At 31.8% G+C, this 14,374-nt stretch overlaps 1 protein-coding gene and 1 pseudogene across 1 annotated transcript; both read left to right on the top strand.

The window, feature by feature from the left end:
- Positions 1 to 4,463: 4,463 nt before the first annotated feature.
- LOC110736116 lies at positions 4,464 to 6,382 on the top strand (annotated as a pseudogene).
- A 2,691-nt stretch (positions 6,383 to 9,073) lies between these two features.
- On the top strand, positions 9,074 to 10,762 carry LOC110736115 (transmembrane protein 45A-like). Its single transcript, XM_021916269.1, has 2 exons — positions 9,074 to 9,861; positions 10,000 to 10,762. The coding sequence occupies exons 1-2, from the start codon at positions 9,324 to 9,326 to the stop codon at positions 10,374 to 10,376; spliced, it is 915 nt and encodes a 304-aa protein (XP_021771961.1). The 5' UTR covers positions 9,074 to 9,323; the 3' UTR covers positions 10,377 to 10,762.
- The last annotated feature ends 3,612 nt before the right edge of the window (positions 10,763 to 14,374 follow it).

The raw sequence follows: 14,374 nt of genomic DNA, 5'->3' as shown, positions 1-14,374 counted from the left end.
TTACTAATATCTAGGTGGCCACATAATTTTTTAATTCAAAAATAAAATACAAATGTTTCTTCTTAGTGGTCGAAATAAGTGTATTTCTTACGTGGCGCTCCGAATACTCTCCAAAAATGCCTACTTTATTTATATATATATTAGATTATATTTTAGATTAGTATCCATATGACCATACGTTACACTCATACATTATTCGCCCTTATTTTCTTGACACAATTTGATTGGTACACTTTGTTTACAAAAATCAAAAAAATTTAATCGGTACATCATATTTTGCAAATTTGATTTTGTTATGAGTAACGTTTTTTTTTTTTAAATAATAATTTATGAGTCGTATATTATGAAATATGATTGATGTAATAACAATTGCTCTATTGTTTATACGTTAACAAAAACACTATATTATATTGAATTACAAAAGAAAAAACTTGTAAAAAAAAGTATGGAATAAAAATTTTATTTCTAACAAATTACAATTCTTTTCCTTCAATAGTTAAGATAATGTATTTGTATTGTTATTATTGCAACTTTTGTGTGTGACGCTAACACACGAGTAAACCCTGATCAGGTAATCCTTGATCGACCGAGTAACCCTTAACCAAGTAACCCCTGATCAAGTAACCTTTGATCGAGTAACCCCTGACTGATTGAGTTTCCCCTGACCAGCCGAGTAACCCTTGACTAAATAACCCCTGACTGACCGAATAACCCCTGACCGAGTGAGGAACCCTTGACCGAGGGAGTAACCCCTAACCAAGTAAGTAACCCCTGACAAAGCTATTATTCTATAAAATATTGCAATAATAATTAAAAGATATTTATAAAAATTTCTTTATTAGGAATTTGTAAATGGGTGGGAAAATACTAATTGATAGAGTAACATGTATCATTATTGCATCTAGGTGCCCTTTGTTTTAGCCACATATAAAAGTTTGTGTTATTATTATTATGGTTTGATTAAAAAAAAATTGATAGCAAATTTTGTACAAAACGTGATTATAAAAACACATATGAAAACAGATTATTGAAAAAAAAAAAGAGTAAGTAGTATCTCATACGTAGTACTTTGTATATGTTAATACTATTTTAAAAATTATCTAACATATAAAAAATATGTAAAAAAAATTCTATCTGATTGTATATAGATTAAAAGTTACAGTCAAAATGGAACGATAATATTTAAAAATACTTCTTATATATAATACTAGATAGAAGCCCGTGCGATGCACGGTTTTTTCATTTAAGATTTTTTATTATTTGATTTATTGTATTTAATAATTTCAGACAAAATTACAAAAGTTTAATATTTATTTTTTTTACTATAATTTATAATGAATTTATTAAATATAAATAAATTGTAAATATGATATTTTTTCATCTAATTCGTTTTTACTGAATTCATAATATTTAAATGTAAATATTATTAAATTGTAAATATGAATTTATTAAATATAAATAAATTTTAAATATGAGAAAGGAAATATTGATACTCATAATATTTTTTATTTAAATAGAATATATTTAAATAATATGTAAAATAATTAGATGAAAGCCTGTGCGATGCACAAATTTTTATACATATATCCCAAGAAAAGATATTTCTTATATACTCTAAGTTTTTTTTTAATATATATATATATATATATATATATATATATATATATATATATATATATATATATATATATATATGACTTATTTTACAATTTAATAATTTCAGACAAAAAAAATAAAAACAAATAATAATTTAATTAAAATGATATTGTCAATTACAAAAGTATAATTTTTTTAATGTAATTTATATCGCTACTTCATTTATTGTTGTTTTGTATTTTATACGTTGTTCTTAGTTATATGACAATAATATGATATCTTTCAAAAAAAAAAAGTTGTAAATATGATATTTCATTGATTACATATGAGGATAAAATCTTTAATGTGAAAAGATAATAATTTTTTATTTTTAAAATATTTTAAATCCTAAATCATTATTCGTTGCTTTTTACACTTGTAATTAAACTCTCAAATCTATATATAATTATGTATATTTCTTGTGACCTCTTGATCTCTAACAAATTAATTGTCTTTTAAAATTTTTAGACATAAAATTTTTACAGAAGTTAAAATTTTTTATTGGGTTAAAAGTTTTAAAATTTTTTTATGAAAAAAACATCTTATAAATCAGGTATTTAGATAAAACCATTAATTTCATAAGATAATTTATATTTTTTTAATAATTTAAATCCTAATATCCTACGGTTTTTAATACATAAAATCTCATAAACATAATTTTTGTAATTAGATTATACTCATAATATTTTTTACATTAAAAATAAAGTTATTAGATGTAATATTTCGATGTAAAAAATATTTGTATTAAAAAAAAAATTCTATAGGATCACCAACTTAGTTTACACCGATATCTCTTCCATCTAATAAAAGTGGATAAATAGAATATGTTAGCAAAAATAAAATTTATATAAAATTAATCTTTATAGTCTTATAAAATAAATTAAAATATTTACCAGAAAGTGAATAATTGTTGTGAAATTAATCTAAAAACTGTAATTATACAAAATTAAATTTATGCATTGGAATTTTTTCATCTAAATGTCACAAATTTTAATTTAATTATAATTAAGGAATAATTTTATTTTCTTATCATAAACACTATCAAAATTTATTTTATAATAGTACGTATATAAATCCTGTATCTAAAGATGATTATTTTAAAAGATAATTTTTAGTTTTTTAAATAAATTTAATCCTAATAAATCAATATTCGTTGTTTTTACTTACGTGGAAAAATTCTTAAATCTCATTCGCCAATTTTGTTTAGGTGGCAAACGAATTTTTTAATTCCAAAATAAAATAGAAATCTAATTTTTAATTGATCGAAAATATACCTTTGCTTATGTGGCGCTCCGAATGGTCTTGAAAAATGCCTACTTTATTTATATATATTAGATTTGAAGATTTGACAAAAATAGTTAGATTAAATCAAATTAAATAAATAAAAAAGGAATAAAAGGCGTAGATTTTTTAAATTAGACATAATCGTACTTACTGAAATGAGTCAAAAGATGTGATGAAAGATATTATTCTATGAAATATTGTAATAATAATTAAAAGATATTATAAAAATTTCATCCTCTAGAATGTCACTAACAATGAACCCAAAGCTTGACTTTTCATGCTTCCCCTGCTTCAGATAAGAGTAGATTTTACTACAGTCCGTTTCTAGCACAACTAACATTGCGTAGGCCAGCTTCATATCTTAGATACTTAAATTTTCGTAACACTTCTTTTTTTTTATTCATCAATAAAAATTTTAAAAAAATAAAAATAGCACTTAAATATTTGGATGCCTACCCAATTAATATGGCAAACAAATTAAAGAGTACACTAAAATCGTAAAAAGTTAGAGTTATTATTACATTATGAGTACACGGGTATAATTATTACTCCAAAGATCAGATAAACTACATTCCGAGATTATTTTTCATAATCAATCAAGATTCTTAAAAATTGCAATGTTGCTGCCAAACGTGGATTAATATTGAGATTCGTCCTATATATGATTTTAAGATATATTGTTTGAGAATAAAATTATATGCATATTTTACATAATAAAGATATATGCATCTTTTATAAAATAATACTATATATGCATCTTATGTATTTTAGAATCAAATATTGTATCTATTAATTATTGATATTGTTATCATAATTATACTAAGATAAATCCATTCAATAAGTTAACTAAATAAGAATGACATAAATTTTGTTTCACAGCAAGAATATCCCAAATGATCAATTTGTAATATTATAATTTCTATAAACCAAGTTCAACAAAAAAAAAAAAGAAAAAAAAAGTATATTTATGTCTACCAAATTAATATTGATTTCGTTAGACTTATAATTGGAATCTAATATCACAATAAGATGTAATTGATATATTTAGAGGTAGTAAAATGAGCGGGAAAGTTTTAACTATAGAGCGACATGTGTCAAGCTGTAGCTTGAGTGCCCTCTGTGTTAGTATAATTATAGATAGATAGATAGATATATTACTCAACAATACAATTTCTTTCTTTCTTATATTAGATAATCACTTCATCTACTGGAATTATTTTCAAATAAATAACAAGATCATTTTCACAAAAGACTAAAGAAACAAAGGTGTAATCAACTCAGCTTGACACATCACACAGAACTTTTTCTACGAATTTGAACTCAATCTAATTTGAGAGTTGGCCTTGACAATTAATACAAGTCTATATAGTCTACAATATGTTAAAACTATGCAAAATGTCATTTTATAAACAAATAAAGTGAACAAATTAAAGAGTTTTACTTTTATTTTGTTTGTTTGGTATGATTTTCTAGAAATAAATATGCATAGGGTCATTAGTCAACTCTTTCTGAATTAGCTAGCTAATTAATTTTAGCTTTAACGCCAAGCCACCTCTACCATCACAAGTCACATGACATATGCACATAGCTAAATAGCTTATAGCTAGAACACTTTCTTATACCTTAAAACTTCAAATTAAAAAGTCCATTCAAATTTTCAACTCTAGCTTTTTTAATTTTTTCATTTCTGTAGAACTCTCTAGAGTTAGACTCCTTTGAATTTTATTTTTACATCTTAAACTCTCCATCCTTTTTCTATCCGCTTATTCTTTACGTTACTCTCAACACAACATACACTTACAATATTACACCATAACTTGGCTTCTTTATTTCTCTCTTACATCCCAAGCTCTCAACTTAAGCCAACATCACCTCAAATGGGCACTCTAATCGGGCACGTCTTACCGGGTTTCGGGTTCTTTGCCATTGGATTATGGCACCTCTTTAACAACCTTAGGCTACTAGCTCTTAAAGGACCTTATAAATATAAGTCCCTTCCATGGTTTCCTTCCAACTTCCGTCAAGTTCGACACCTCGAACTCTACTTGATAATGATAGGCTGCTTCTCTTCCGTTGCTATGTAACTCTTCATCGGCCCAAACCGCCATCAAACCTTCGACACTGATGGGACTATCCCTTCGAACCACCTTCACAACTTCGAACACTCCTCTATTTCTCTCACTTTCTTTGTCTATGCTTTTTTTGCCCTCGCCCTCGACAAGTGGGGCGGCCCTAGTCTCCCTGCCCAGCACGAAGTCCTTCAGTTCCTAGCCGCCCTCGCATTTGGTCAACAACTCCTCCTCTTCCATCTCCACTCCGCTGATCACATGGGCGTCGAAGGCCAGTACCATTGGCTCCTTCAGTTAGTCATCTTCATTTCTTTGTCCACCACTATCCTTGGCATCGCGTACCAAGGTAACACCAATACACGTGAAACAATTATATACTGTACTCCCTTCGTCTCTATTACGAGTAATATATACTTTGACTTTCTCACTATGTATGTATTTATTACCTTGGTTGATTTTTACTGAAATAAAATTATTTTTATGAGCAGGAAGTTTTGTGATTGCGTTCACAAGGTCCCTTAGCATACTCTACGGCTAATGGTGATGGGGTTTGCTTTGTGGACCCCGAGTTTGATTTCAAAAGGGTGTTTCATGCATATAGAAGAAGGCCATCAAGTGGTAAGGTGTGATGGAAAGGAGTCCCTTCATCGCGCTAAGGCGCTCGTAAACATTCAGTTTAGTTGGTTCTTGATATTGTTGGCCGTCTTTGCGGCGTCATTTTATGTTTTTATGATTAAGATTTATGGGGATATTATGGAGTACAGTCTTATGGCTTTGTCCGATCAACAGGAAGAAGATGTTGAAGCGCGGAAGATTGGTGGAAATTTCACTGAAACACGTAGTTTTGTGAGCGGGACAGGGAATAGTAATAATAAGGCTATTGATCATATGGAAAGGTAGACGGGTAACATCTCTGCCAGTTCGGATTTAGCTGTCACATTACTCAATCAAGTATGTACGAAAGAAATAATCGAATTCTTTTGTAAGCAAATAGTGTTTAGGAAGGTTACTAGTGGTGGTGAATATTATTGTTTATATTTTTCAACTTTCTTCATTATTCTCCTTAAGTTTGCACTTGAATTACTTTAAGTTGGATCCCAAAATGTGATGAGTGATGATACTTTTTGGATGTTAGCTTGATATATTCGAAGATTATTGATAGGCTAAACATAAAAGGAAGTTTCGTAAAGTTTTCTGAGGGAAGAAATCAAGAATTAGAAGGACGTTTTGTCATCTATTTTTTGGTATCATTTTCTTGGCTTGTACCTTAATTTCAAGGGTTAGTTGTACTTTTTTATTTTTTTTTTATTTTTTTTACGGGTTAATGTGCTTTTTACTCTGCTTTGTATATTACTCAGGCACTTATTTAAATTGTTATTGCTTACGTTAATGTCTTATTTGTGTACATAAACACGTACTAAAAATCACAATTAATGTACATGTGTATTTTCTTTTACATTAATTCCGTGTTATATTAGAACATTTTTATAAAATGAAATGATAAAAATCCAAGCTATATTAGAACATGAAGGAAACAGATCATTATCAGTAAAGAAGTGAAGTATATGTTCTCGGTATAACTTCGACCGAGCAATGAGATGATATAATTAAGAAAGTCATAATTATTTACTTGCATAATTAAATGTTACTTGCACATTTCTTTTAATTTTAAAAAATTATATATTACTTGCACATTTTTTTTAATTTTCAAAAAATGTTACTTGCACAGTTCTTTTTAAAAAGATGTTACTTGCACATTTCTTTTTAAAAAAATGTTACTTGCACAACAGCACTAGTTATAGTGACATGAATAGGCCAAATAATGACAAACTAATGATGGATGATGAAAAATTGTTCTCAACAATAATATTTGTACAAATATCTTAAAATAAATGACATGTTTGACTTTTAATCTTTTTGTTATTAAATTAACCAAACCTCATAGTGGTTAGCTTATTATTGGTTAGAGCATGCATCTCCATTAGAAATTCTTCGTCCTTTGTCAATAAATTTAAACGATAAAAGGCCTTAAAGCTAATTCTTGATTGAAGAACTAGCTTGGATATTAAATGAAAATTTAATACCAAGTATGAAGTAATATAGTCCCAATCAAAAGAATGTCTTGTAGCTAGCTTCGTCCAAGAATGTTTCTGTGAGTTTTCTTCTAGCTTCTGTCATAGTCTTTATAATCCGATCCTCTTGTCTTTTCTTAGCTTGAATATATCCATGGATCACATTATTTATAGAATACACAATTTGTTAAAATATAACGTACAATTTTTTTTTACTTACATACTACTTTACTTTGATCAGATTAGACGAATTGAACATAGTCATGGTTATATAAGAAGTATATATATAATCTAGCCAACTAAATAAGAATCTCTTTATTAACCATTTAACCTTGTGATCTGGAATCAATTAGTCAAATAATGACTACTTATAAACTAATACAAGTACTTCATACTTCTTAGTTCGTACATATAGGAAATAAAATAAAGTTCATGACATAATTTGCTTCTTATCCAATGGGATTCCATAGTTTTGACCAAAGAAATAAGCAATAATATAAATACAATCGAATATGTCACCTGAATATTCTCTAACTTCAAATGTTATCTGTATATATTTGAATATTCCAGTGACTTAGAATAAGGGTATACGAAAACCAACTGTGAATGTGATTCAAAGATTTGAATAAATGGCAGGAGGCTTATTATCATAATTATTTTTTGAATTTTTTAACCAAAAAAACCTTATTGAAGAAAATTGTTTAATACATGAGCATATGTAGAGTAAATAAAAGATACCTCATATTTAAAAAAGGGGTCTCTTATATTCCAAGCAAAGAAATACATAATTTAGAATAAAAGGTTTGTTTTATCAAGAAACATCTTATTTAAAAAAGGGGTCTCTTATAACCCAATCAAAGTAACCCTTGTTTAGAATATAAGGTTTCTTTATATTGATTAAAAAAAAAGGATTTGATTTTAGTGATGCTCTTGATCACATTTGTAGTAGTGTGCAAACATTAAAGAGTTTTACCTTTTTATCTTTTTTTGGTTGGCTTCGCGCGCGCCTTTTAGGAAAAACATATATGGGTGACGCTGGTTAAAAAATTAAAAAGAATTAAAAGATAACTTTATACATTAGGAAATTAATTAGAGATTCTATAACATTAATATATATATATTTTGGTATGTACATTGCATCCAAATATTGTGTTACACTTTTGCCTTACTTGCAACACACCATTTTGACACATATTTTAAGAAAGATACTTTGCAATCTGTACTAGATGATGTAAACAAACTATTAACAAAATTTTGTCATCAATAAGAAGAATGTAATAAGTTTATAGTGTTTAAACTTTATAGCTTAATTTATGCATTTACCTAGTCTAGTAGTCTACTTACTTTTTCAAATAATGTGTCAAAAAGGTGTAAAAAAGTTAAAGAAGAAGGAAAAAAAAAAAAAAAAACAAACACAGAGGAAGAGTTATTTTGTCCACGGCTAACCATTAATTTTCTAGTTAGACCAATTAGCAATTCTTTCTTATATCATGCGAAAGCATAGTTGATTAAATCTTACATTTTGCATATGATAACTATTAATGTAATTATTACTCAACGTCTACACCAATCCTTATCCTACTCCTAGACAGTGCTCAACGGCATCATCTAAAGAAAAGTAGTTAAACTCTATAAGAATTAAAAAAAAAAACAAATAAAAATAAAAAATAAAATAAAATAAATAAATAAAATTAACCTCATGTATTACGTATTTAATTTATTTTAAGCTGACATCACTATTAATAATATCATTCTTTCTTTATGTCAAAATTGGGAGCTACATAACATTAGGTGTACGATGTAGTGATTTACCACCCTTAAATCGTCATTAGTAGTTTTCTCGTTGGTAATTACATTATGTCAAAAATGGGGTTTATTACATTACTCCGTACATTGCTGCCTTAATGTTGTAATATTCATACTTCATGTCAAATGACCTTCATTGTGAATTAATGATGAGGTATTATGATTGGATAATTAAAATTAATTTTTTGTTATTTTTGAAATCTTTATTACTACTACAATTATAATACTCCACATTGATGTTGATCCCTTAAACTTGTAATTTTCAAAATACTACTACACAAATTTTCATAATTAAACTTTCCCTCCCTTTGTATATATATTCCCTTATTCCTTTACGTTCCTCTCAACTCAAACACATAAATTATTACACGCACTACACTACACCATAACTTAGCTAGCTTATTTCTTTGGTTCATCTTCCCTAGCTTCCTCTCAATATAAGCCAATACCACCTCAAATGGGCACTCTAGTCGGGCACGTCTTACCGGGTTTCGGGTTCTTCGCCATTGGATTATGGCACCTCTTTAACCACCTTAGGTTACTAGCTCTTAATAAAGAACCTAAATATAAGTCCCTTCTATGGTTCCCTTCCAACTTTCGCCATCTTCGGTACCTCGAACTCTACTTGATAATGACAGGTTGCTTCTCTTCCGTTGCCATGGAGCTCTTCATTGGCCCAAACCGCCACCAGCCCTTCGATACTGACGGGACTATTCCTTCGAACCACCTTCAAAACTTTGAGCACTCCTTCATTTCTCTTTCTTTCTTTGTCTACGCGTTTTTTGCCCTTGCCCTAGACAAGTGGGGCGGCCCTAGTCTCCCTGCTCAGTACGACGTAATTCAGATCTTCGCCGCCCTCGCATTTGGGCAACAACTCCTCCTCTTCCATCTCCACTCCGCTGATCACTTGGGCGTCGAAGGCCAGTACCATTGGCTCCTCCAGTTAGTCATCTTCATTTCTTTGTTCACCACTATCCTTGGCATCGCGTACCAAGGTAATACCAATACACGTATAATTATTATTTATTTTCCCTTCGTCTCTAATTGTTCATGCTACTTTGACTTTCTTAGTACGTGTACACAACATATTTTTATTATAATTTTTACAAAACTGAAATTATTTTTTTCAACAGGATGTTTTGTGATTGCGTTCACGAGGTCCCTTAGCATAATCTACCAAGGAGTATGGCAAATGGTGATGGGTTTCGCTTTGTGGACCCCGAGCTTGATTTCGAAAGGGTGTTTTATACATGAAGAAGAAGGCCATCAAGTGGTCAAGTGTGATGAAAAGGAGTCCCTTTATCGTGCAAAGGCGCTCGTAAACATTCAATTTAGTTGGTTTTTGATATTGTTGGCCGTCTTTGCGGTGTCGTTTTATGTGATTATGATGAAGATTTATGGGGATAATATGGAGTATAGTCCTATGGCTTTGTCAGATCTAAAGGAAGAAGATGTTGAAGCGCAGAAGATGGGTGGAAATAAAAATTTACTGAAACGCATAGTTTTGTGAGTGGGACCGGGAATAGTAATAATAAGGCTATATATCACATGGAAAGGTAATTTTTTTTTTTAGTGTTCCATCCGGTTTATCCTTAAAGCTAATTCGAATTAAGGGATCAGTTATGGGTGGTTGGTTTCAGTCCCCTTTTAACTGCTGTTGTGGGGGATCGAGCACAAGTCCTCCCTACCAACTGTAGTCTCAATCACTACTACACCAATAACTAATTGGTCATGGAAAGGTAAATGGGTATGCAATAACTCCGTCGGTCTAGATTTAGTTGTCATATCTAAAATCTGTACAAAAGAAACATCGAAATAGCTTATGTTGATATTTCTTATGTAAATACACGAACACTATAGTTTACAAATTGTAAAATAATTATGTTGTTACTTGAACAAGTTATAATGATTGGGATTAGCGACACAATGACATACTAATAACGGATAATGAAATCTTTATCGAGTAAAGGTAAAATACGGTCCCTAAATTATTGTATTTGTGCACTTTTAGTCCCTTAGCCACCTTGTTTGGTATTTGTCAGCCCAAAGTTGAGGGACCTAGCCTAATCACTAAAAGTTAGGGACCATGACTTTTTTTTTGTCAGAATTTTATTTAAAATTTCCAAAACAGCCCCATCAATAATAAAAAAATAAAAAAACAAAAATTCCTTTATTTTTTCTTCAAAAATATTAAAAAATAAAAAATCCTCTATTCTTATTTTATTTTATTCTTATTATCTGTTCTTCTCACTAACTCTAATTCAATAAGAAAACCCAGAAAATCTAAAACACCAAGAAATTATGAATTAAACCTAAGAAAATTAGTCTTCTTTAATTTTGTAATTCACCTAGAAAAATTCGTCTTCTTCTTCAAAAAAAACATCTCTGATCTTCCTTCTGCCAGTGAACTTCTTTCTCTGGCGGTGTCATATGGGTGACTCGGAGAAGAAGAAGATGAAGAAGACAGATTAAGCAACCTCCCAGATAACCTCCTTATCACCATTCTCTCTCTCCTCTGGACCCACTTCACCCACCTCTCCTTCCCATTACAGTACAAACCTCGACAAACCACCGTTGATCTCATACTTTCCCAGATCTCATACTTCACCCACCTCTCCTTCCCATTACAGTACAAACCTCGACAAACCTCGACAAAAAATCAGGTTAGGGTTGAGGTTTTCAACCCAAAATGTTAAATGGATCAGGTTCGGGTTGGGGTGTAGCTGACCCGAACACGAACCCGACCCGACTGGATCCCAATGCCACCCCTACTTAAGTACTTTTACCTTTTTTCTTCTTTTCATTTATTTATTTATTTATCTCTAACTTTTAATTTTCTTTTAAATAACTTGACATCTTTCCTAGTGCTTTATTCTATATTACTTTTATCGGTTAGAGCCATTAGAGGCCTTAGAGCATCTCTTATAGCAATTCTTCATCCTTTGTCAAACAATAAACGAATGCTGTATCATATGAATAATCTTGGAAAAGCTAAGTCTTGACGTACTGAAGATCGAATAATATGATTAGATATTATAAGAAAATTTAATACGAAGTACGTTGTATCAATGAACCCACTATTTCTAGAATATTTTGTTGAAAAATACATAAATACTTTGGTTTACATATTGCTTTACTTAGACTGACCATACTAGGTGAAGTGAACATAATAGTTGTTGATAAGATGTTTACTCTAGCCCAATAATTAAGAGTGGTCTTGAATTATTTAATTGAATATTGACTCTGATAAACTAATTAATATTCGTACGAGTTTTTCGAACATATAAAAAATTTAAAATAAATAAAATTAGATGATATATTTTCCTTCTTATATTATCCAAGGGATTCCATAGTTCTTAATAAAGAAACAATATGAATAATATGTCACCTGAATATTTTAACTTCAAATATTTATTATTTTCCTTTGTGTTTCGGAAAAAAATGAGCTAACCGGACCTTGGAGGGGTGTCTGAGAACCTCGAATTTGGGCCTTGAATGGACCTGTAAAATGAACCCCGAGCCCCGGGGGTTGAACCCGGGGCGGAGCCTCCGACGCCCAAGTTAGTTGCCAAACAATGCATATTTTGAGAGGAGTTTAGGGGAGAGAGTGGAGGAGTATGGTCATCTTAGATGATAAGAGTGACCTCCCTTTACCTTATGCCCTTTGAGGGGTATTTATATGAGTACATAAGTGGGTTTATGAGCCCTAAAATTACATATGTGGGCCGTTGAAGGTCATATTGATGTATTTGACTTATTTGGGTACTAAAATGACTTATACCTTTTTTATGGCCTTTGGGCTTATATGGGTAGAGTTACCCAAGACTAAAATGGGTATGACCATTTTAGTACCCAAACAATTAGCCCAGGCCCCAAATAAGTCAAATACATCAATATGGCCTTCAACGGCCCACATATGTAATTTTAGGGCTCATAAACCCACTTATGTACTCATATAAATACCCCTCAAAGGGCATAAGGTAAAGGGAGGTCACTCTTATCATCTAAGATGACCATACTCCTCCACTCTCTCCCCTAAACTCCTCTCAAAATATGCATTGTTTGGCAACTAACTTGGGCGTCGGAGGCTCCGCCCCGGGTTCAACCCCCGGGGCTCGGGGTTCATTTTGCAGGTCCATTCAAGGCCCAAATTCGAGGTTCTCAGACACCCCTCCAAGGCCCGGTTAGCTCATTTTTTGCCGAAACAATTTGGCGCCGTCTGTGGGGAGACGAGTACTACTACGCATGAAAATCCACTAATTCATGGCTACTGTGTTCTATCACGAAAAAGGGTCAAAATTTCTAGCAAATTTAACCCAAAATTATTACTCCTGTCAAAAGAGGTAATCATTCTTGCAAATGGTGGAGATGATAGATAAACATTTTGATTTGTCGCCAATCTAACCACTACTAACAAGGTACTTCGTGCCTTTACAAAAAAAATTGGGAAATATTCCATGAATATGGTCAAACCTTAATTATTCTTGAAGAAGAATAAAAGCTAGATCTACGTGGCTCTAATGGAAAGCTCACAAAAGCAAGCCTTTCATTCACACCACCAAGTTGAAGAGGTAGCAGGTGGCATGAAACATACATAAAAAATCAATCAAGTTTATGTAAATTCAATGCTTGCCGAAGGAAATTGCCATTGTCTTCATCACAAGCTTCAAGGCTCACAACTCCACCACTAGAACGACTCACCATTTCATCCTAGGCAACACATGCCGAGGTCAATGGGGGTCAAGGCTAGTATTGTGAAGTGAGCCAAATCTCTTCACATCACATCTAAAGTAGCAGCCGAAGAAGATCCGAGGTTGTCTACCATTGTTGAAGCTTAAAAAAGCTCAAACTATCACCAATCTAAAAATCCGAAGCAAATAGCTCGGATAAGCAAAAGGAATCCGAAGCTCATCGAGCCGAGGCTATCCGAAGGTGTTTCAGCCCAAGCCGAAGGTGTTCTGGGCAAGCCAGCCGAGCCGAGACCGGTGTTTCGGCCAAGCCTAAGGCTTTTCAGCCGAGGCTATCCGAAGGAGTTTCAGCCCAAGCCGAAGGCGTTCTGGGCGAGTCGAAGGTGATTCAGCAGAAACCAAGGGTGGTACAGTTTACCGCTCCCAAGTTAAGGTCGGTAACCATTGCCGAGCCGAAGCTCACCTCTTATCTCCTGGCCGGGGCTAGCCATAGCCGAAGCCGAGCCCAGCCGAGGTTTACCTTCGCCGAGATTCGAGCTCCCAGCCGAAGCTCACAACCATATGAGCCGAGGGTGCTGCCGAAGATGGTTTGTCTGAACCGAAGAAAGAGTAATCAACTCTTTCTATCTTCGGATCAAGAATAAACTCTTTCTATCCTCGGATCAAGAGTAAACTCTTTCTATCTTCGGATCAAGAGTAAACTCTTTCTATCCTCGGATCAAGAGTAATAAACTCTTTCTATCCTCGGATCAAGGGTAAACTCTTTCTATCCTCGGATCAAGAGTAATAAACTCTTTCTATCCCCGGATCAAGAGTAAAC

Source organism: Chenopodium quinoa, unplaced genomic scaffold, assembly GCF_001683475.1.
Source record: "Chenopodium quinoa cultivar QQ74 unplaced genomic scaffold, ASM168347v1, whole genome shotgun sequence".
NCBI classification, from domain to species: Eukaryota; Viridiplantae; Streptophyta; class Magnoliopsida; order Caryophyllales; family Amaranthaceae; genus Chenopodium; species Chenopodium quinoa.
Note: the sequence above shows the minus strand (reverse complement) of the source record. Positions and strands in the feature narration are given on the sequence as shown.

Coding starts and splice junctions, on each gene's coding strand:
- LOC110736115 (XM_021916269.1), top strand. CDS start 9,324: ATGGGCACTCTAGTCGGGCACGTCTTACCGGGTTTCGGGTTCTTCGCC. Junction 9,862..9,999: donor CCTTGGCATCGCGTACCAAG/GTAATACCAATA, acceptor TTTTTTCAACAG/GATGTTTTGTGATTGCGTTC.